Source organism: Podarcis cretensis (genome assembly GCF_951804945.1).
Source record: "Podarcis cretensis genome assembly, chromosome: 4".
Classification (NCBI taxonomy): domain Eukaryota; kingdom Metazoa; phylum Chordata; class Lepidosauria; order Squamata; family Lacertidae; genus Podarcis; species Podarcis cretensis.
The window spans coordinates 75,132,886-75,155,707 of NC_137173.1; the positions used below are offsets into that span (position 1 = coordinate 75,132,886).

General features: G+C 40.6%; 1 protein-coding gene across 3 annotated transcripts in view; it reads left to right on the plus strand.

The window, feature by feature from the left end:
* Nucleotides 1–22,822, plus strand: part of GABRB3 (gamma-aminobutyric acid type A receptor subunit beta3) — a 203,985-nt gene that overhangs the window by 175,940 nt on the left and 5,223 nt on the right. For all 3 annotated transcript variants that reach the window (XM_079972827.1, XM_079972828.1, XM_079972829.1), the window contains 5 exons: nucleotides 1,538–1,758; nucleotides 11,269–11,351; nucleotides 14,775–14,912; nucleotides 16,500–16,652; nucleotides 18,214–18,458. In XM_079972827.1, the coding sequence (XP_079828953.1) occupies nucleotides 1,538–1,758; nucleotides 11,269–11,351; nucleotides 14,775–14,912; nucleotides 16,500–16,652; nucleotides 18,214–18,458 (840 nt within the window). The remainder of the gene's footprint in view (nucleotides 1–1,537; nucleotides 1,759–11,268; nucleotides 11,352–14,774; nucleotides 14,913–16,499; nucleotides 16,653–18,213; nucleotides 18,459–22,822) is intronic.

Here is a 22,822-nt window from a genome sequence, read left to right on the forward strand (position 1 = left end):
TCTTCCAGAAGGTATTCCAAAGAGAACAAACCTTGTTTTCACTCGTGTTTATGTATAATATATCCTGTTACATATGAATAAATGCACAGGCACCTTCAGAATAGAAACACGAACCAAACTTTATTTAATAGACTTAACACTGTAACTCCCTGTTCTCTCTCTCCCCCCCTCAACTTCTTGTAAGAACTTTTCTTTGTGAAGTGAGCTGCAAAATAAAAAAAACAGAATATTGGGACCATCTTCCTCATCTAAATAAATGTAATTTTATTCCAAATTGGAAATTGCTTTAATAAGTTGATAGGAGTTCCTTTCCAGTTTTTACAATGCTGATTGTAAAATTATTGAGATTGTAGAATTTTTTATTTTTCTATAATGGGAGAGCCATGTTTTCTCCTCCAGCTTTGTTATATAATTTTATTACACTGCGATAAATGATAAAACAAATATTTTATGGGTGGCATTGTGTGTGAAAAATACAGTGTGGCAAAGTTTGGAGAGGTAAGCACAAGTGTTTCAGCATTTTATGTATTTAACTATTTGTTCATAGAGTTGTATGGTTTTGAAGGCTACTAGTTTATGAAGTCAGCATGAAAGCAGCTTCATCTTCAGTTACTGAGCAGGAAGCTCTTCTCTCCTCTTTCTCAAAAATGGGAATATGATGGAACTTTTAGGAGAGTACAAGATAGCTGTGGCGTGCCTTTCCTGCCATTTATTCTTTTTCCCAGCGACACAGAGTTCTTTTAGACTGCTTCTAGTTTAATCAAATTACTAATATTGCACTATAATGTGGTTTTGGTGCTACACATATACCTGTGGGTTTTAGTAATCTAGTTTTTGGTTCCAAATTACTTATTAGAGGCCAATAAAAATACTTTGCAATTTTATTACTACTAAAACCAAGCTTTAATTAAGCTATAACTGGTAGAGAATGCATTTGTTCCTATCCTCTACATCAGAAATTGCAGAAAACACCAGGGGGTATATTGTCCTTCTGACGATGCACTAATAGAAATTGTTCATGAGCACTGAGAGCGGAATATAACTGCTTTTTCTCTGAACAGTAGTGACAATCATTCTCCACCAAAGATAGTTTTTCATCTTGCAGTATTGTATCGTGTCCCCTGAGAAATTCATGTCTGATTTGGGATTCTGAAAAATTCAGATGGATGCCCAATTCTAGTGTAGCTTCATTCCCATGCTTCCTTCCATGCAAGCAATTCCAAAAGTGTTCCCATAGAGGCAAATGTTACACCACACAAGGCAGTAGCCCTCACAAAAAAATATTAGTACGGTAATTTATCGGTGCACATTTGAGGAAGAAAATAAAAAGTTGAATCTTTCCCTACATGTTTTCTTTTTAAAAAAGCAACAACCCAGTGACATTTTAATTACACAGAATCGCACGGTGATATGCAACAGAACTCATGTTGAACACAAGCTAGGCTTAGAATGAAGTGTATCAGACAAAGAAAATGTACAAAATTGATTTCAGAAGTATGATATATATGACTTAAGTTTCTTCTCTTCTCTCCACCAGGACTACACACTAACTATGTATTTTCAACAATACTGGAGAGATAAAAGACTAGCCTATGCTGGGATTCCTCTCAACCTTACGCTTGATAACCGAGTAGCGGATCAACTATGGGTGCCTGATACTTACTTCCTAAACGACAAGAAATCATTCGTGCACGGTGTTACTGTTAAGAATCGAATGATTCGCCTTCATCCAGATGGTACGGTGTTGTATGGCCTCAGGTATGTAGCAGCGTGATCGAGATTTTTCCAGTATTGGTTTTGTGCTGTTGACCTTTGTTCCCTTGGTGTTAAGTTATCATAGACCCTCTGCCACCTATCGTGCATCCTCTAGCGTTTCTCTAAAAGATTCCCCCAGAGAATAAATGACGTTGCTAATACAGTGGTACCTTGTTACTCAAACAGCTTGGCTCCTGAACAAATCGACTCCCGACATGGCTTCCAGTTGAGTGCAGGAAGCTCCTGCAGCCAATCAGAAGCTGCGCCTTGGTTTTCAAACAGTTTCAGGAGTCGAACGGACTCCCGGAACAGATTAAGTTCGAGAACCAAGGTACTTGGTGCCAGGTACTTTTGCCAGGTTTTCTTTGCTTCAAAATTTAATCTACCAACTCATATCCAAGTATCTATCAAACATTCATTTAAAAGCATGTGGTCTGTTGAGACTTGCTCTCCAAGGTCTAGTCATGTGTGAAACTTAACTCCTCATCCTTCCTGCTCTTTTACCTCCCACCCCAACAGAGTATACATTCCCTCCTATCTCTGGGGTTCTACATAGCAGTTCCCTCAGACAAACATGCATTTCTGGTCTCTTAATGCCATTGTGTTAGTGGGACAAGGAAAAGTGTGTAATATATTTGATGTGGAATATCCAAAGCACTGATAATGAATCACAAGGTAAAGCGAAACTCCTATTGAAGTCACCATGTGGGAGGCTGCTAGTTAGGGCTGCTATCTCATGAATCAGTTCAGTCATATAGAGAGTCTCCATATCAGTGCCAGCAGGGGAGCTTTCAGTTGATCACACTGATTCATATGATAAGCAGCAGTGCCCAGGAAAGCACATGCCTGTAGCTTGTGAGTATGGTGGAAATAACTCAAACTGGGCACCAGTGTTGGGTGAAATCAGGGCACAATTTTATTGACTAAGCAGCATGTCAGAATCTGCCCTTATTCACCTCCCAAGTCAGATCAGAGTTGTTTGTACTAAATGTTCATTGATTCAGTTCACATCAAATGCTTCATTTTCAAAACATTTTTACACTCCACACTCTCCCAGAAACCCCTGGACTTGACAGATTGAATCCATGCTGGAGGGTCTCCTCTGTAAACTTCGCTCACTTTGGCCAGAGAGGATGGAAATTACACAGGGAAACACAGAGCTTCATTGTGTACAGAGTGGCTCAGAATTCAAAACACAGATCCAAGTGGGCAGAGCTCAGAGCGACTCAGAAACAGTTTGGAATTTGTTTTTAAATTCACGGATACTGATACCGGGGGGGGGGGGGCATGCACACCTTTATTTGAGATTATGAAGCCTAACAGCTCCCCAGCACTGAAGCAATAAAATCTACCACTTCCGTAATATTGAAAGAGGAAGCTGTACAATTCCTGAGCTTTCCCCCCAAAAGATAGAACTATGCAAACCCTGAATTAGTCCAAAAGCATCAAGCCTGAGAAACTACCCAGTCTCAGAAATAAGAAGCTGTGTTGCTTGCTGTGGTCTTGTTTGTGAAAGGATCAAGATATATGAAAAACACATTCCGTTTTAGTGAAAGCAGGGTTCGTTATGTTTTCATTCCTGCTCATTTCGCAGAAAAATATGAGCGACCCAGAGCCTCTCTACTACTGCCTCAGTAGCCAGTACTATAATACCACGGTGTTGCATGCCACCCCAATATCCAAGCGTTGCAAGATTCCAGGGGTTCCAGCTTCTTACCCAGGATTTGTTTCCTTTTGGCAATGAGGCACAGCAGAAACTGTGGTGTCTTTAAGAGCTTATGCTGGAGGGGTTCACAGCATGAACACACCAGAATGGGTCTTGTTTCTCCCATAGCTACAGCCTTAAGTTCAAACAGAAAGCAAATGTTGCTCTCAAATGTTGCTCTGGTTCTCTCTCCAGCTTGCTGCTTTACTTCTAGGTCACATCACTGCTCCCCAAACTCTCTACTTTCAATTGTGGCTTTATCCATTGAGCATAGCTGTCAACGTTTCCCCTTTTTTAAGGGAAATTCCCTTATTCCGAATAGGATTCCTCACAAGAAAAGGGAAACGTTGACAGCTATGCCATTGAGAGAAGGGGCCCCACCAATCTGCCATCTTGTACCAAGCCCCTTAATCTGCCTTAACACCCTAAATTCCCCTTAATGTCTCATCACCCAGGTTTATCACCTCACCAGGAGGGTAGTCTGGCTATTCCAAGAATCTGAAGCCTGGATTAAATTCTAACATTTGTTAGATCCAAGGAGAAGAGGGGTCTGGCACCCAGTTTAACAATGCCATACAATAGCATATATATAGACCAAAGCCCAACAGCAGCAGTAAATAATGACTCACTGTTAAGTTGCTCATGTCATGCCAACCTTTAATTCAGTTCAACAAATAAACACAAGCTCTGAAGATAAATTGCTGAAAGCAGCAAATCTCTTAAAGAAAACAAATGCTTACATTATCTCTTCAGATTGTAAGAGCTAATTCTATTCTATCCGCAGTTTCGTATTGGAATTTTATTAAACATGTCGAGTAGATGTAAATTACAAAGACTTCTGTGGAAATTAAATCAGCTCAAGGGTATTTACTTCAAACTATTTTCAAGCACTAGTTTGTTGTATATGTCTAATTATATAACTAATAATATTAATCTAAATGATATGAAACTGTGACGTGTTGTACAGAGTTTAAAATAATAATAAAAACCTTACCAACAGCAGCTTTGAGTGTTGCTGCTATCTGCAAATTCAGCCAGTACACTACTTGTATGCATATTGTTCTTCAAACATGGCAAGTCTTGCTACTTGAGTGTGGAAATTCCACTCATTGTGCTGGTGTAAGACAGTTGTGGCACTTCACAGCTTGCTGCTGGTGGCAGACTGATTCAGAGCCTCCCAATGGCTGAGGGGAGACATTCCCCTCAGCCATGGGGAAATCAAATTTTACCCGCTCACGATGTCAGCCCAATTGTGGGCAGGCTTTAGGAGGTACCAGCAGGGGGAGTGGGCAGAGCCAGGTGGAAACTTGGTGTTGTTTCTGCTTGGGTCCACTTTAAAGGGGCCTGCCTCCTCGCCCGGCAGCGCAGTCTGCACTGTGAAATAAGAATGCATTCAGATGCTTGCACTTCTTTAGCAATTTCTGAAGACAGTCACAACAATTGCAATTAATGGAGATTACCTACTTCTAGGTGCATGCAGGTCAAGAGATTTGTTGTTGTTTAGTCATTTAGTCGTGTCCGACTCTTCGTGACGCCATGGACCAGAGCACGCCAGGCACTCCTGTCTTCCACTGCCTCCCGCAGTTTGGTCAGACTCATGCTGGTAGCTTCGAGAACACTGTCCAACCATCTCGTCCTCTGTTGTCCCCTTCTCTTTGTGCCCTCAATCTTTCCCAACATCAAGGTCTTTTCCAGGGAGTCTTCTCTTCTCATGAGGTGGCCAAAGTATTGGAGCCTCAGCTTCAGGATTTGTCTTTCCAGAGAGCACTCAGGGCTGATTTCCTTAAGAATGGAAAGGTTTGATCTTCTTGCAGTCCATAAGACTCTTGAGTCTTCTCCAGCACCATAATTCAAAAGCATTAATTCTTTATGGTCCAGCTCTCACTTCCATACATCACTACTGGGAAAACCATAGCTTTAACTATACAGACCTTTGTTGGCAAGGTGATGTCTCTTCTTTTTTGGCAAACAGCATTATTGGAAAAAACTGACACAAAAATTCTAAGCAGCAAGAGGTCAAAAGAAACACAACTATTTCTGTGCAGTCTGGTATGCCTTAATTGATTACAGAATAACAGAACAGTGTCCATAGTTTATGGCACAGTCTGGTGTGCATGAAGTATGTATTTTAATTTTTCCCTTCCCCTCTTCCTATAAATTCCAATTGTTACTGATACAAAATACCTTTTACTTATGGTCGTCAATCTAAACAATACATGTTACCAAATAGTGTTCCATTTCTGCAGTTTCCCAGGAGATAAAAAGTCCTATTCAAATTCGATGCCAGCAATACTTGTAGTGTCCCACTGCTCCTCTAGAGGGATTATAGTAACTCAGTTTCCTTCCCGATCACACCCAACAGTCAAAGTAACTTATTATTCCTTGTTTTAAACAATTTATATCCAATTTGTAACAAATGTGACCAGCAAAGTCCTCGTAACAAAGTTCTCTTTATGTTCTTCCGCTTTGACAGCTCATTTGACAGCTGTCAAAACCTCTATTTCTCCTCTCCCAGCGCTCTTACGGATCGCTCCCGGGGTTTCCGGGGGGGGGGGGGTTGCATTTTAATTCACATTTCCACTTTTCTCCTCCAACCCAGTCTTATAATTTTCCATCGCGAAATTAATAACTTTATCAAAAAAAAAATTTCACTCGATCTTAGTTGTCAAATCCTTTGCTTTAGCTCCTCTACAACAGGGGGGAGGCTGACTTCCTTTTTGCTCCTCCCCCGCTCGCTCCGAATTTAAAAAAAAAAAATTCCCCCTTTTTAATCCAAGTTCCAATTACTCACGGGTTGTTCTTTTAAAGTCCAAATTTTCAATGGAAGAAGTCAGCGCTCTCCGTCGAATGGCATGCGGCTTCGCTCGGCAGGAGAAGCGGAGGACTCACAGCACCACCACCCCCCTGTCACCCGCTCCGCAGCCTTTAAAAAGGCTCCTTCGCGGGTCGGGGGGCGCAAACGGTGCCCGCCGAATCACCATGCCCATGGGTTTCAGCGCCCATGGTTTTTGAGGGTCCCCGCGTCGCCGGCGCGGTAAAAGCCAGCCCCTGCCGAGCAGGCTCCCTCCGGAGCTCGGAGGGAGTCCGCCATTCGGCGATGGCGCCAACCCGGAATTCACCCAGGTTAAATGATTTGCATATTGACAGCATGGTTAGCCTTATCCTGGGCTATAGAGGGTTTGGCTCAAGTGTTCCGCCGCTCAGTTCTGCTACATGAGCTGCCCACCCACTGCCAAGACACAAATGTCTCCCCCTTCCACTCACCTGATGTGCAGGTGAAGCCCATTGGCAAGGCCCCCACCAATGGAGTCGAGTGGAAAGCCCCAAAGCAGAGAGGCTGAATTGACTCAGGATCTGCTGGATCCTGAGTGGGTTCCACAGTCATGTTTGGCTGGTATTGAGCCCAGGCCAGGCCCGATCACTGCACCAGCCTCAAGCTGGCCCAAGGATTATCTTCCCCTGCAGCTTCTGCCACTGCTATGAATAGCAGGACTGCAGATATAGCAGTGTCTCTGTGGCGTCACAGATGCAGAGGGGGGTTGAATTGTGGCCTTATATTTTTAAACTTTTAGGTAAGGTTTTTAAAAAATTGTATGGTAATGTATAATCCATATCCTGTTCACTCTCCAGAACCCATTATTTTCAATATTTACAGGTGGAGACTAGGCACTGAGCTATGATTACTTGCATTAGATTATTCACCCTGTGAAGGAGAGAAGGGTCAGATTCTGGTTGAAGCTCTGTACTTTAGCTGTGGGTCTGCTTTTCTTTCCAGATGATGAGTTTCTGAAGCCGACTCTTTAGATATACAGTAGTACCTTGGTTTAAGAACAGTCTGGCTTAAGAAGGATTTGGTTTACAAACTTCGCAAAACCGGAAACTTTACCTTGGTCTAAGAACAGAATCCAAATGGTGGAAGGCCACCAGCAGCGGGAGGCCTCATTAGGGAAAGTGCGCCTTGGTTTAAGAATGGTTTTAGTTTAAGAACTGACTTCCGGAACAGATTAAGTTTGTAAACAGAAGTACCACTGTACTGCAGATTTTATGTTCATACAGAAAGAACTCAGAAAGACAAATTCAGACATAATTGTAGGCACCACACACATATTTAAAAATGTGGGGTGTAGATAACAAAAATAACTTTCTGTGGATAATAAAAACGACTTTCTGAAAACTATAATTGTCTGTACAATCCTATTCTTTCCCACCTTTCCCTTCACCCCATTTTAAGGTGGTTACCATGGTCATGAGCATTGTGAATAATATGTCAAGCCACAGAACACTTAGATTTCCCGAAGTATAGTCAGCTTGCACATTTTCAAAGAGAAAGGTCACAGTGGCTTAAGAAATGGACAAAATGTGAGATAAACACAAACTGACTGTTCAGTGTATTTACTTGTTTATTTATAACATTTATGAAGAGATAAGTATTAAAACCAACCCAATATTTCCAAATGCATTTAGGCAGGCAATGTCTACAACATTTGAAAACAATTAGCCACTGTTTGATAAGGTTTCTACTTTAGTTATATTGCAATAAAGAATCGGTCTTGTATTGTAGTCAGGTATTGCTACATAGTTATGCATTGAAAGAAAGAAGAATAACTGTTCCTTCCTTTCTTTGATACATAACTTCCATAAACACTGGCCTAGGTTTTGAGCTGCTTGGTTTGGCTTATTGCAAAGATGCTTGAGGTAGCCCTTATCAACACAAGCTTCCTGTAAACAAGGGGAAAGGAACGTTTAAAGGTCCTTGAATGTGCCATCAACAAGTGGTAGAACATTCCTTTGTGAAGATTTATTTGTAAAGATGAAATCCCTAAACTCACTTAGCAGGGAGTAAATCCCATTGAATTTTCTTAGAATTAGTTCTGAGTACCTTGGTTTAAGAACAGCTTAGTTTATGAACAACTTGGATTAAGAACGCTGCAAACCCGGAAGTAGGTGTTTTGGTTTGTGAACTTTGCCTTGGAAGCAGAACATGTTCTGCTTCCTGTTGAGTGTGTTTCATTTGTAAATTGAGTCCTGCGCTGCTATGGGATAGCACACCTTGGTTTAAAAATGCTTTGGTTTAAGAACCGACTTCCGAAACAGACTAAGTTCATAAACCAAGGTATCACGGTACACAGAAACAGGAATGCATTACAGAGTTTACAGTGGTCATATAAGTGTAACTTGGGGCTAAATTTTGTTATACGTATCTATTTTTTTAAAAAAATAAATCCTTGACTATGCTGCTCCTTCCAAGTGTGCAAGCTGTGCAACATTTTATACAAACAATATAGGAGTATAAGGAATACAGGCATATAACTCAAAACCACAGAGAAAAGCACTGTACCATAAGTATTTAAAGTGTGTTTGCCCACATATATTCATTTTAAAATGCATGGAAATGCACGATAAAGGCTAGGAGCTCCCTTGATTTATTGAAGCAAATCATTTTATATTTGTTTGCTTAAATAACTTGATGCAAGCAGAAAAGCTCAGGTCTTTTATTTGTCCAGTGCACTAAACTGGAACTGCTTGCAAAACGATTCCACTTCTTTAACAAATTAATAGGATTATATAATTACCAGAATGGTGCATTTTAAAACAAGCTTGATTGGCCCTTAGCTTAAGGTAGCATGCTTTTCAAAAGGGGGATCATTTGGTGTTACTTGTACATGTTAAGTCACAGCTGCTGCTGTCATACTGGAGAAATACAGTCTCCCTGTAGTAAATAGTCTTGAGCACCTTGCCTGGGGAATTAGCTGGGTGCTAGCAGATGTTTGGTAAAAAGGAATTCATCCCTGAAGCCACAGACCAGCTGCAAAGGCACTCTTCAGAAGCTGTTCCAGTCCTTAAGAGTTTTGTTAATATATTTTTTTTATCCTGCATACTGTAATGTGAACCCTTGAGAAATCTTTTGCAGCTTTTTCTCCATCACCCCAATTCATCTTCCATTTGGCTCATCAGTCTGTTTTCCCTCATTCAATGAAATGGTTTACTTTGAACTTCATTGGACATGTTTGCTGACAAACTCCATAGCAAGCTCCCATGATCAAGCCACAGAGTAGCAAAATTTCTAAGTCAATGCATAAAGCATTATATTTAAGCACTTGTTTAAAAACCACACATTAAGGTTGCACCTGTGCACCCACTTACCTGGGAGGATGCCCCATTGAATTCAGTGGGATTTGCCTCTGAGTAGGCATGCTAACTGAACTTCCACATGATTGTTGGTTATAGTCTTCTGTGTCAAATCAGTTTGATCCTCAACCTGCATGTGTTATATTAACAAATAATGCCTTTGGTTCTAAGTAGCACTGTGTTGTGATGGAGATAGTATGGAATGTAGCAGTTTTCTAATCCAACCAAGCTTTGCCCACACTGGACCACCTCTTGCAGCAAGTGTCAGCCAGTTTGGTGTAGTGGTTAAGAGCAATAGACTCGTAATCTGGGGAACTGGGTTTATGTCTTCACTCCTCCACATGCAGCTGCTGGGTGACCTTGGGCTAGTCACACTTCTTTGAAGTCTCTCAGCCCCACTCACCTCACAGAGTGTTTGTTGTGGGGGAGTAAGGGAAAGGAGAATGTTAGCTGATTTGAGACTCCTTCAGGTAGTGGGATATCAAATCCAAATTCTTCTTCTTCTTCTATATCTCAGCCATCTGCATATTATTTTAAAAGCTCAATTATATGCAAAATTATACACAACCCCACCTTATATAGTAGGTATAAGCGTCTTGCCCCATATGGTACTCTATTCCTTCATCATCATTTTATAAATAACAACACAGAAGTAATTTGTATAGAGTTATATACATTGTTGCATGTATCTATTTATGTATCTTTTTATTTACTTTAGGAAACCTGGAGTGTATATGTGTGTGATATACATGTGATATGTAAAGGGGGGGATCATGTTTTTAGTGGAAATGGTAAAAAAATAATTTGCTTCTCATTGAGATTAAGGAGTAAGGGATTAGAAAAAATGAAAACAGTTGTAAGATAAGCTTGACATCAAGGTTTGCAGAAAATTCCAGGCCTAGTACTTTGTTCAAATTTGTGTTCCAATTTTTCAAAACTGTTCTTCCCCTGAAAAAAGGGTTTCCATTTTTTCTGCCCCACATTTTAGAATTTCAGTGGGTGCATCAGAAGATTGAGACTTGTTAAAAATTAAAGGGGGTGGGGTGCTCCTCTGCAGAGAAAGTAGCTTGTGTTCAAAGTGCATCCTCCAGTTCTTTGAATATGGGTGGCTTTCTGTGAAAAGAAACGAAAAACACTTTTCAATAGAAGGAAATTGGGTTCAAAGTCCTGGAGGAAGCGCTTTGAATCCTAGCTGCCGCTTCCGGTCCCCTCAACTGCACCAAGGAGTTTCTGAAGGGGAGCTCTCTTGTGTAACTGATAACTTGCTGATTATTGGGGCTTCAGCTGTGCAGGATCCTCTTCAAGCAAAGATAAGCAATTCACTGTTGGTGCTTTCAAGGAGCCCTGCTCTGTGCTTGGAAGTCCAAAGAACTGGCTGATAGGTGCCCACAAACTCCTTTTTGTCCCAGCCACATCTACCCGCCCCACATAGGATGAAAGGTGCAGGACAGGTGAGCATGGCCTTGCCCAAATGGCCTGATGAGACAAATGGGGAGCCCAGTGGGCCACAGGCTGCCCGCCCATGAGCTTAGTCCTAGTGAAGGAATAGCAAACGATTCAGTACCTCTCTCACATTACTTATCAGTTCCTGTTTTTCTTTTCTTTTTAATGTTATATTTATTTAAGGGACTGTTGATTTATTGCTCTTATAAAGTTCCTATTGTTGCATTTTGTTTCAGAATTACAACCACTGCAGCTTGCATGATGGACTTGCGAAGATACCCATTAGATGAGCAGAATTGTACACTGGAAATAGAAAGCTGTACGTACACATAAAAGTACTTACTTTACTAGATTCAGTTGTGTTGAGTATTTTAGCACAAATTATAATAATTTTAATTTTGCTGCTCAGTTATTTGTTTGGTTTCCCATTCACATTCATGCCACATACTGAAGTCTCGGGATGGTACTAGGGCTGGCATAAAGGGCTGACATTGTTAGGCATTTATTGAAGGCTGCACCTTAGCAGGGGTCCGCTGGCAAAATTCAGATCCCTATGCCCTTTTCTATGTCACTGCCTCATCAGCTGCCCTCTCCAATCAAGTGAACAGTGACGGGGCAGTCACCTGACCTCTCTCTCTCTGGTTGGTAGTATGGATTGGGCCCAGAAGGGCAAGGCAAATGAAAGGGCAACAGCGTTAGAGATGAAGAGGAACAGTTCCTGTGAAAGGGAGGCCCCCTGAACACACACACACACACACACACACACACGGAAGCTGACACTGGATAGGACAACCTAGGACAAAATATGAGTTTCTTAATGTTAAATCTGTTGCATATGATGCAGGCAAAACTATGGACTTTCAGCTTCTATTTATGCAAATCAGAAGGTTAAGCAAGTGTTTAAGTTCGCCCCATTGAAATCACTGCAACTTAAAAGTGTTTGGTTTTTGTTTGGATCATGGCCACTGTATTCCCTTGATTTTTGCTTTTTTTAATTTTTTTATTTTTGCAGGGATCTTTTTCATTTTCGCATGTAGAAAAATAAATAAGTACATAAATATAGTAGCTAAGTTTCTATTATTTGTGGGCATTAAAAAAAAAACCAACCCCAAAGGCATGGAAAATATAATGCCGTTCTGATTAGGCAAGAGCAATGACTGGATGCTTATCTACAACACAAGAGAACTAGTGTTCATGTTTTAATCAGATTCAGTTTGAGGAAAGCAAGCACCGAGATTCAATTTGCTTTCAGTGTGCTTTATTATGGATGAGTGATCTTGCTATGCCCCCTCCCCCCTCTTGGGCTGTCAGATAGACCTACTTATGATTAGAAGTTCAGCTTCATGTAAGAAGTAAAACCTCTCTCTCCCCCATCCAGTTGTTTTCCGTAATTGGAGTGCTCATATCATTTAAATTTGTATTTCAAGAGCCATCGCTTTCTTCTACAATGCAAAGGGTATAGGGAATTTCTCCACGCCTAAAATATCAATACATGCTAATGAACACTTTTGTGTAAATTACGCTTGGCCTGCTACCACTTTCCTGTTGAGGTTACGGGAGTTTTGCCATGGATTTCAAAGGAAGAATTAGGCCATCTGCCTCGAATTTGTCTCACAGCACTTCTAAAGTCTCTTTCTCAACATTTTTCAGTACAGTACAACTCTAGCATTTTTTTAAAAAAAACAAAAAAATTAGTTCTTCAAATAGTGTTTCAGGATACATCTATGTCATTGTTATTTAAAGGATTGAATATTAATTTTTAGTGCATCCAATCACTTCAGTACATGCATGCCAGGGTGCTTCTACCTTCCCTGGCCCTGGTAGTGGTTACATTGCTGGCATTGTAAGGCTGGCATGAAGATTGGGTTATTTTCATCTTGCTTTCAGTGCAGATTGTGCTAATGAAGGGGGAACACCCTGCTTTTTAATGGTCCATTTCCAGTGCTCCTGATTGTGCTTCAACACAGAACCACAAGTATAAAAATCTGAAGCACAGACCCTCTGGGCTCACCGTTCGAAAGAGATTGGTCTTGATAGAAAGAACATCTCTATATCTAGGGTTGTGTTCAATACTTACGGGGGGGAGGGGAGCTGCAAAAGTAGTCCCTCAAATCATAAACGTTAGTTGTCGTCCACTCTTTTTTTTATATATATAAATTTTTTTTTTAGTTTTCCAATTTTATAAAACACAACAGAAACAACATACAAACAAACACATAAATTCATAGTTTCTTAACCTTATTTTCATAAGCCTCTTTTCTCGGACTTCCCCATACCTTCCCTTTTTTGCATCCTTTTTTATTTTTAACAATTATTCAACAACCCTTTTAGCCAATTAAATTTAAATTCATTCTCCTTTTCAATTTCACCCTAAATCAAACAAAATTTACCGCTGTAATTCTACATCTCCCTCTCCCTTAGCATTTTAGCACTCCTCAATTTTATAGTAGCTCTTAAGATATATTCTGAACTTCTTCCAGTCTTCTTCCACAGTCTCTTTCTCTTGGTCACGGATTCTGCCGGTCATTTCTGCCAATCCCATAAAGTCAATCACTTTCGCCTGCCATTCCTCCAGCATGGGTAGCTCTTGTGTCTTCCAATATTTTGCTAGAAGAATCCTTGCTGCCGTAGTAGCGTACAGAAAAAATTTTTTATCCTTCCTCGACACCAACTGGCCGACCATACCCAAGAGAAATGCCTCTGGTTTTTAGTTGTCGTCCACTCTTGTTCGTGGCTTCTTCATTGTTCGGTCTTTAGTCCTGTGGGTCCCATTTTTATAGCTTCTTCTTCACATAGGCAGCATATATGCCATTTATTTAAATCTCATTTGCCTGCCCTCCCAAAAGAATCCTGGGAATATTAATTTTCTGCAAATTGTAGTTCAGTGACAGGTGAAGAACAGCTCCCATGATTATTGGGGGGGGGGGTGATTTAAATGTGCTTTAAATGTATGGTGTATATGTGGTCACAGACCACATGATCCCAGCCAGTCAAGGATTGCATGATGACGTAATGACCCTATTTAACCAATAAGATTGACCATATATATGACCACATCACATGGCTAATTCAGAGTTAGGACAATGGTTTCTGTTCTTACTCTGAAGTGTTCCTAAAAAGAACCTCCAGTTTTAAGTCTTCTTTTTTTTACTATCTGTAACAAACTTATTACATAAGACATATTATTTTTGGAGGTAAGTTCTTCAGGTTGTGCAGGAGCTACCGTATAATAAACATGTATTACTATGGCATCAGTTCTTAGCATGAAGCCAAGAATGGGATTTATTTATTTTTGTCCCTTTAAATATAAACAAGAAAATAAGGATAGATGACACATCTGATGGGCAGTTGTTCTCATCCTGGCAGCTGACAGATGTTTCAATTGGATCTAACGAAAAGAGACAGAAGTAGTGTCTAATAGGCCCATGGCCAGCTTATTGGTTTCTGAGGGATTGACGTCTGTAGTAGCCAGATAGTTGCATCACATTTATTAGTCAACAAAACTTGGTAAGAAATACACACTTGGCTGCCCCTGCTCTACTTCTTGAGAGGGAGTGAATTTGTTGCTCTTCTGGGGCAAGGAAGACTCAAACAAAATTGTGCCTTGGAGGAATGCTGTTTTATTTTTTGAAATTGTTGTTTATGGTTGTTATCTTGTGGTTCTGTATTGCTTGTCCTCTAACAATGGTCAGTTTTACATTTAAGCACCCATGATTCTAAAGCATTTGTGCTTTGTTGACAGATGGATACACAACAGATGACATAGAATTTTACTGGCGAGGTGGGAATAATGCAGTCTCTGGAGTGGAAAGAATTGAACTTCCTCAGTTCTCTATTGTGGAACACAAACTTGTGTCCAGGAATGTTGTCTTTGCCACAGGCAAGTATTTCTCATGCTTTGAATGCTCAGCATCATTAGCTCTCTTGCATATGCCCATGTCTCTATATGGCCATAGAGGTGACAAAAACTGGGTGGCCCGATCATAGTTTCGAAAATAAAGGACTGGAATAAAAGACAACTGCAACATTCCATGTTTTTGTGATGGTCTAGAATAAAGGATATAAGTATGAACATCCCAAACTACTGTAGGGGCTTGCGGGGTGTGGGTGGGATGCTTTGGCAAAGCAAGACTGACAACCAAGCACTTTAGAGGCAAAGTCCTTTTACTTGGTGATTTTAGGAATTTGATATGAAAACATTTTGCAACATCCTACCTACCATTAAGGGACGCAGGTGGCGCTGTGGGTTAAAGCCTCAGCGCCTAGGACTTGCCGATCGAAAGGTCGGCGGTTCGAATCCCTGCGGCGGGGTGCGCTCCCGCTGCTCGGTCCCAGCGCCTGCCAACCTAGCAGTTCGAAAGCACCTCCGGGTGCAAGTAGATAAATAGGGACCACTTACCAGCGGGAAGGTAAACGGCGTTTCCGTGTGCGGCTCTGGCTCTGGCTCTGGCTCTGGCCAGAGCAGCGATGTCACGCTGGCCACGTGACCCGGAAGTGTCTCCGGACAGCGCTGGCCCCTGGCCTCTTAAGTGAGATGGGCGCACAATCCCAGAGTCTGTCAAGACTGGCCCGTACAGGCAGGGGTACCTTTACCTTTACCTTTACCTACCATTAATGCTGCAAAATATGAACCATACAGAACAGACAGTTGGGCATAGTAGTATTAAAAGTGAGAATAATAAGGGGCTGTAAACAAGAGCAGGGGCAACACTTAAAGGTCAGAAACTGACTGAAATGGTACAGCAAAAATAATTCACTCAGAAACAGCTTCATGAACCAAGCCACCAGTCTGAATTTTCCTGATTAAATTGTTTTAGGAGAATTGCCTGTATAGGCAATTGTATAGCCAAGCTAATGGATAAACATGGTAATGGAGAAATAAGTATAGGCAATTGTATAGCCAAACTAATGGATAAACATAGTAATGGATAAATAAGTATTGATCCCACCCCCCATAAAAAATATTTCTTTCTTTTTTTAAAATTATTAGGTTTTTATGTCAGGTTTTTGTTCTAATTATGAACACTGTAACAAGTCCTGACAGAATTCACTATTTTGATAATTATTTTTAAGATTTAGGGTTATCTAATTTAAACATCCATGAGCTGGGATCAAGGGGAAGAAGGCTATTCCACCATCTTGTGGAGATGACATCACACACACATTTACAGTAATATGTGAAAATTATTTTGCAAATGTTAATTAACTATATCTCTGTTCTTCACAAAATTTCAAAAGGTAACCAGATCGGTGTTCAAGAATCACGACATACTTTATCTAATATGCATTAGCTTCAATGTGAACTCACAAAGTGATTTTTATTTGAGGTTTTATAGGTAACAAAACAGCCCATCAAATGTGTTTTTGCTTCTGTAGAGGAGGAGCATATTCTGCCTTTACTAACGTCATCAATAGTTACATTGGAGAATATATATAACTAACTGTTATTTCCCTTGTTTTCTAATAGGTGCCTATCCAAGACTGTCACTGAGCTTTAAGTTGAAGAGGAATATTGGATACTTTATTCTTCAGACCTACATGCCCTCGATACTGATTACCATTTTATCGTGGGTGTCCTTCTGGATCAATTATGATGCATCTGCAGCAAGAGTTGCTCTCGGTATGGAATGAGGATGAATGGGGCATTACCCTGTCATATCCTTGTAGGAGGTTGTTACAACAGCCACATATTTAAGCACAGGTGACAAAGGATTGCATGCAGATGGGTGAGTGGACTGGCACAGGAGGGATGGAGCACTTCCCAGAAAAGAAACAGGCTGTCAGATGAGGGAAGTCCCCATTTCCACAAACAGCGAAGAAATGCAGTAAGTTGCTACAGCTACAGTCCCCAGCAGGCGAATAAAGACTTTTCACAGACTGGGCTTTTTTTTTGCAATCCTGTGTTAGAGCTTGCCTCAGATCAGAAGTGGTTTGCCCAGTGGGGTTGGAACCACAGCAGTAGCCTCCCAGCAGCAAAGCAATGCTGATTACTGGTAGCAGGAGGTAAAAGACAGTGACAAAGTTGGGGATGCATAACCAACAGAGCCAATCCATTGCTCACACCACTGTATGTACGCAGCCTCAATCTTGCCACTGCTTCACTCGTCCTGGTAAGCAGTAGTGGCTCTGTTCCCTTTGCTGTTGAAGCAGTTGGGTGATGCAAGGGGGACCGAGCCGAGAGAAGGTTTCTGAAGTCCAAGCCCTTCTCTGATTATCGAGCTGGCTTTGTGGGGGAGGATGAGGAGGGCAAAGGAATATATAGGCCACTTTGCTTCCTCTTCTTCCTCCCAGTTCCTCATGGATTCTCCCTTGTTACATACGTTTACAGACATGGGGTAACCCAGAATAAGATCAGCACTGAATTGCGTGCAGTCCCATTGTCCACTCTCAAGTGTAAAACACCTGCTGTTGGAACATCAATAGTTTTCCAGCTATTATCTGTTCAAGGAACTGTTTCCATATCACCTGCCACAGAACACCTGTGCTTTTAAGTGGGTTCTTAACAACAACAACAACAACAACAGCAACAACAATTTTATTATTTATACCCCATCCATCTGATTCTAAAGTACACATGCCATTCACACAGGACACTTGCTAGAGCTTTGGAGTTTCGCTTGTTAGGGTACACATTTCAGATAGAATTGGTGGGCCAGCCAACTTTCGCCGTTACCACCCCTTGGTACAGAGAAACCCATGATCCCCCCTTTGAAAAGGACTGGGTTACATCAGTTCTCTAAGCTCAATTGATTTCAGTGAAAATCCCCTTTCTAGCTCTCCTTTATATCTCCTTTCATCCTTTTTAAGGACTTTCTCATATCACAATTTTCTTTTAGGTCCGGAGAAAGTAGTTATATAACAAATCATTTATAGGTATTTCAGAAGCAAACTGTTCAGTAAAGAAACTGTCTTACTTCAAACCACTTTGGTTGTAATAGGTCAGGCATCCAATAAATGTTGGATAAGATCTCTTTGTGGAATTCACAGACCTATGAAACAAAATACGAGGTCCTTGAAGGGAAAGACAGACTATAAATGTAATAAACAAACAAATAAAACAACAGCGTTCCCTCTCTTTATTTTGCTGACTCTTCCACAACATCAACAAGCTCCTGGAAATGGCTTTTAGGGGGGAAATGCATGAAAGATCTTAATATACTTGCCTTTCTTCCTGTTTTTAGGTATTACAACTGTGCTTACTATGACAACGATCAACACTCATCTCAGAGAGACTTTGCCTAAGATTCCCTATGTCAAAGCCATTGACATGTATCTCATGGGCTGCTTTGTATTTGTCTTCTTGGCCTTACTTGAATATGCTTTCGTCAACTACATCTTCTTTGGAAAAGGCCCTCAAAGGCAGAAGAAACTTGCAGAAAAGACTGCCAAAGCAAACAACGATCGCTCTAAGTTTGAAAGCAACCGGGTAGGATTATTCACATCATCTACTAGCCTGTGTTGTTTTCAGTTCCAAAACACCACTATGGAGCAGTAGGATTAAGTGTACTTACCCTCCACGCTAAGCTGTATCATTGGCATCTGTAGAAACCGCAGCCACCTCCCTCCCTCCCTCCCTCCCTCCCTCAGTATGAATAGATCCTTAGTCACATAAAACACTCCCAGTACACAGAGAGTTCAGAAAGGGAAAGAGTGAGCAAAACATGGTTCTGGTAGGCTACAGGTTCACATACTTTATTACCATAAGCAAAATTGCTAGTTCAGGATTCACAGGCCTGGGAACTTCTCTTCCCATCACTAACACTTAATGCAATGTATTTTGCCCCAATTACCCTTGCCGTGCCTCCAGGATAAGGGAAATGGCCAACTGAATGTGTTTTGTTACATACAAAAACTACTACTTCCACCACTGCTTATTATTTCCTTTTAGTTCTTATACAGAATGAGAAATAAGTCATGGAGTCCAGACTTAAAATGCTGTCAGCTATTCTTTTTTTTCAGACTAGGGAAGATGCAGGGTTTTTTGTATGTTTGGCAGTTGTTTTTAAGTGTATCAAAAACAAAATGCGCATTTATTCAGTAGCAAAACCTCCGCTCATTTCCTGCTGTATGCATTTGTACAGGAAATGGTTAAAGGAGTGCAAGAAGACAGCTTTTCTTCACGAGGTTTGCCTCTGAATTCAAAGGGCCCTTTACAATGTGATATTAATGGAGTTATATTTGGTTGATGCAGATCATGGCAACTGGCATAGTAAGAGATCGAGAACCACATATTTCGATGTGAAACTGCAAGCGCATAGCTAGAGCAGTGCCTCCTTTTGTGTTGTGCAGGAGAGAAAGCTAAATATGAGATCAATGTTTAGACATTTAAGAAAGGCTTTAAGTGTGGTGTTTGTATTCCTCAGTGTACTGATTTGTTTTTTTACTAGTTCTATTGTTACAAGTCACCACATTGAGAATTTTTAATTGATGTTTATCTAAGGGCAGTGTGTGTGTGAGAGAGAGAGGAGACATGTGCCTCAAGGCACATGCAACATTATACAGTTGTATAGGTCCTCTCAAGCCAATATTATAAATGGTGTCCCAGCATATTTTGTTGCTATGTCCAGGGAGGAAAGTGGTATTCTTGTCACCCACTTTTCTTAAATGGCTAAATGTGTTATCTATCATGCGATCAGGGGAGCACATCCAGGCTTACATAATTTCTTCTCCCTACGTACTTTTTTTTGACCCAATCTGAAACTAGTTTAATTGTCCCAATGACTTCTGGGAATTGTTTTGTTTTTGTAAGTTGTGTGTGGGGTTAAATACCAATGTGCTCTAATACAACAAATACTAGTATGGATTAAATCAAGCAAAATAAAAGGAGAGATACCATATTTTTCGGTAAATGGTCTATGTAAACCCAGCAGGTAAGAACAACTGACTTATTTTGTAGGCTGTCACACAAATAATTTTGTGACTAATTCCTCAATCTCTGGTTTTCCATCTTCTAGAAGTGAACTGGGCAAATCTTTTATATATATATATATATATATATATATATATATATATATAATTTTTATTGATTTTCCAACATAAATTTAAAACAAAATAACACACACACATAGACATACAATAACATATAAACAAGTATAATTTCAAATCCTCTTTTTCATAAACCTTCTTTCTCGGACTTCCCCTTACCTCCCCCTCTCTGCATCCTTGTTTTAAATTTTTTCAACAACCCTTCGCTCTAATTAAATAATAACTTATTTTCTTTTTCAATTTCTTCTCCTAATTCATCAATCAATTACAGCTATAATTCTATTTTTTTCCTTTCCCTTGACATTTTAGCACTCATCAATTTTACAACAGTTCTTAAGATATACTTTAAATTTCTTCCAATCTTCTTCCACCGTCTCTTTCTCTTGGTCACGGATTCTGCCAGTCATTTCCGCCAGTCCCATAAAGTCAATCACTTTCGTCTGCCATTCTTCCAATGTGGGTAGTTCTTGTGTCTTCCAATACTTTGCTAAAAGTATCCTTGCTGCTGTGGTGGAATACATAAAAAATGTCCTATCCTTCCTTGACACCAATTGGCCGACCATGCCCAAAAGAAATGCCTCTGGTTTCTTATGAAAAGTACATTTAAGTACCTGCTTAATTTCATTATAAATCATTTCCCAAAAGGCCTTAATCTTTGGGCAAGTCCACCAAAGGTGAAAGAAGGTACCTTCAGTCTCGTTACATTTCCAGCATTTGTTATTGGGCAGATGATAAATTTTCGCAAGCTTGACTGGGGTAATGTACACCTGTAAATCATTTTCATAATATTTTCTCTTAAGGCATTACATGCCGTAAATTTTATGCCGGTGGTCCATAACTGTTCCCAGTCAGCAAACATAATATCATGAACTGGGCAAATCCAAACTAGGACTTCTGGGCATTCTTCTAAGCAATGGGGCAACAATATTTGTATGAGCATCTAGATAATAGGGGCAATGTAAAAGCACATGGTCTATGGACTCTCTCTCCACCATTACAAGGGCAGAGCCTTTTGACAAAGGGGATTTTTCTGTAGCCCCCCATTTAAAACCACAAATGGAAAGACAGCACACCTTGCAAGTGTAAAGGCCCTCATAGGACTGTACTTCTATTGTGAGGTTCATTATCTCCTCCGCCCCCCGCCCCATTATATCTGTATCGCCCTTTACAACTCACAAGGTTCCTTGGCTGAGAAGCACAACACTTAAATTGTGATATAACCAGGGATATTTATAGATTGTTTTTTCATATGAAGCCCCTGAAATTCTGCTGGAACCTATAATAATTCACCAAAAAACTTCTCCGAAACTGTGTGCTGCCGTACCCCACCCCACTCCTGTGCACTTCCACCCAAATGTGTGCATGCTTTGTTGCTAGAGTTGTGTTTAGAAATGTATGCAAAACTTTACAGCAGTAATTCAGGGAAGTGTTTTATTGAAGCTTTGCAACTGTTCTTTATCAACATGAAGGCTGGTTTGCACATTCCACTTTTTTGGTGATGTAATAACTCTCCACTCAGTAACTATCAGGGTGTAAATCTATACCCCCATTGCTGGTCTGCTTATGTTATTCCCATGCAAGCATCACTGTCGAATGAGGTGTTGGATGAGCAATGCTTAGAAAATACCTGTCTCCCAGTTATTAAGGAATTGAAAGAGAAATGTGGTTTCCAGTCTTTCTCTGTTAAGTACGTCCTGCATGGTTAGCTGAAAATCCTGTCCCTGGAAACAGAGTGTTCCAACCAGGAACATTCATTGTATCAATTATTATTAAAAAGCATTGCTCACTTTCTCTAGCCTCAGATCTTGGGAGTTAGGGAGATACGATGGTGCAGGCTGTGTGATACTAGGTCCTCAAGTTAGTTTGAATTTGGCCTGTTGAATGACCATCTGCCATTCTTGTACTTGGGAAAATATTAAATATATTTAAATAAATACAGCTTTCCTCTGGACTGAGAATATATACAACAGAACAATGTTAGTGAGCTCTAAAATTGAGTGGTAAAGGAAAACCTGCACATGTTTCGTACCGGCCCCTTAATAAGAGCCATTTATTGAAAACATGTCACCAGTTTTAATAATTCAGCATGCAACTTTTTAAATTGGCAATGAGCCCATCTAAATTTTTACAAGTAGAATTCTTAATATTCACAGTGGCAAGGACGAACTTAATAGTGCAATTTCTGTAGTATGTGGAAATGAAATACAAAACTTTCCCCTTTTAATTTTCTGATACACTTCACTAAGATCTTTAGCAGTATTTGTTACACTGTTTCCAGGATGTTTATTTGGACTTTAGTGTTTTTAAAAATATGTGCTAGAGATGTCCATTAAAGTTAGGTTAAGTTAGATTTGGGACGCGGGTGGAGCTGTGGTCTAAACCACAGAGCCTAGGGCTTGCTGATCAGAAGGTCGGCAGTTTGAATCCCTGTGATGGGGTGAGCTCCCATTGCTCAGTCCCTGCTCCTGCCCACCTAGCAGTTTGAAAGCATGTCAAAGTGCAAGTAGATAAATAGGTACCGCTCTGGCGGGAAGGTAAACGGCGTTTCTGTGCGCTGCTCTGGTTTCACCAGAAGCGGCTAAGTCATGCTGGCCACATGACCCAGAAGCTGTCTGTGGACAAACGCCAGCTCCCTTGGCCTATAGAGCGAGATGAGCGCCGTAACCCCAGAGTTGTCTGCAACTGGACCTAATGGTCTGGGGTGCCTTTACCTTTAAGTTAGATTTATTGAATTTATGAATTGCTTCCAACAACGAAAGTCACAAAGCAATTTACAATAAAAGAAACAATTATTTGAAAGGCAAG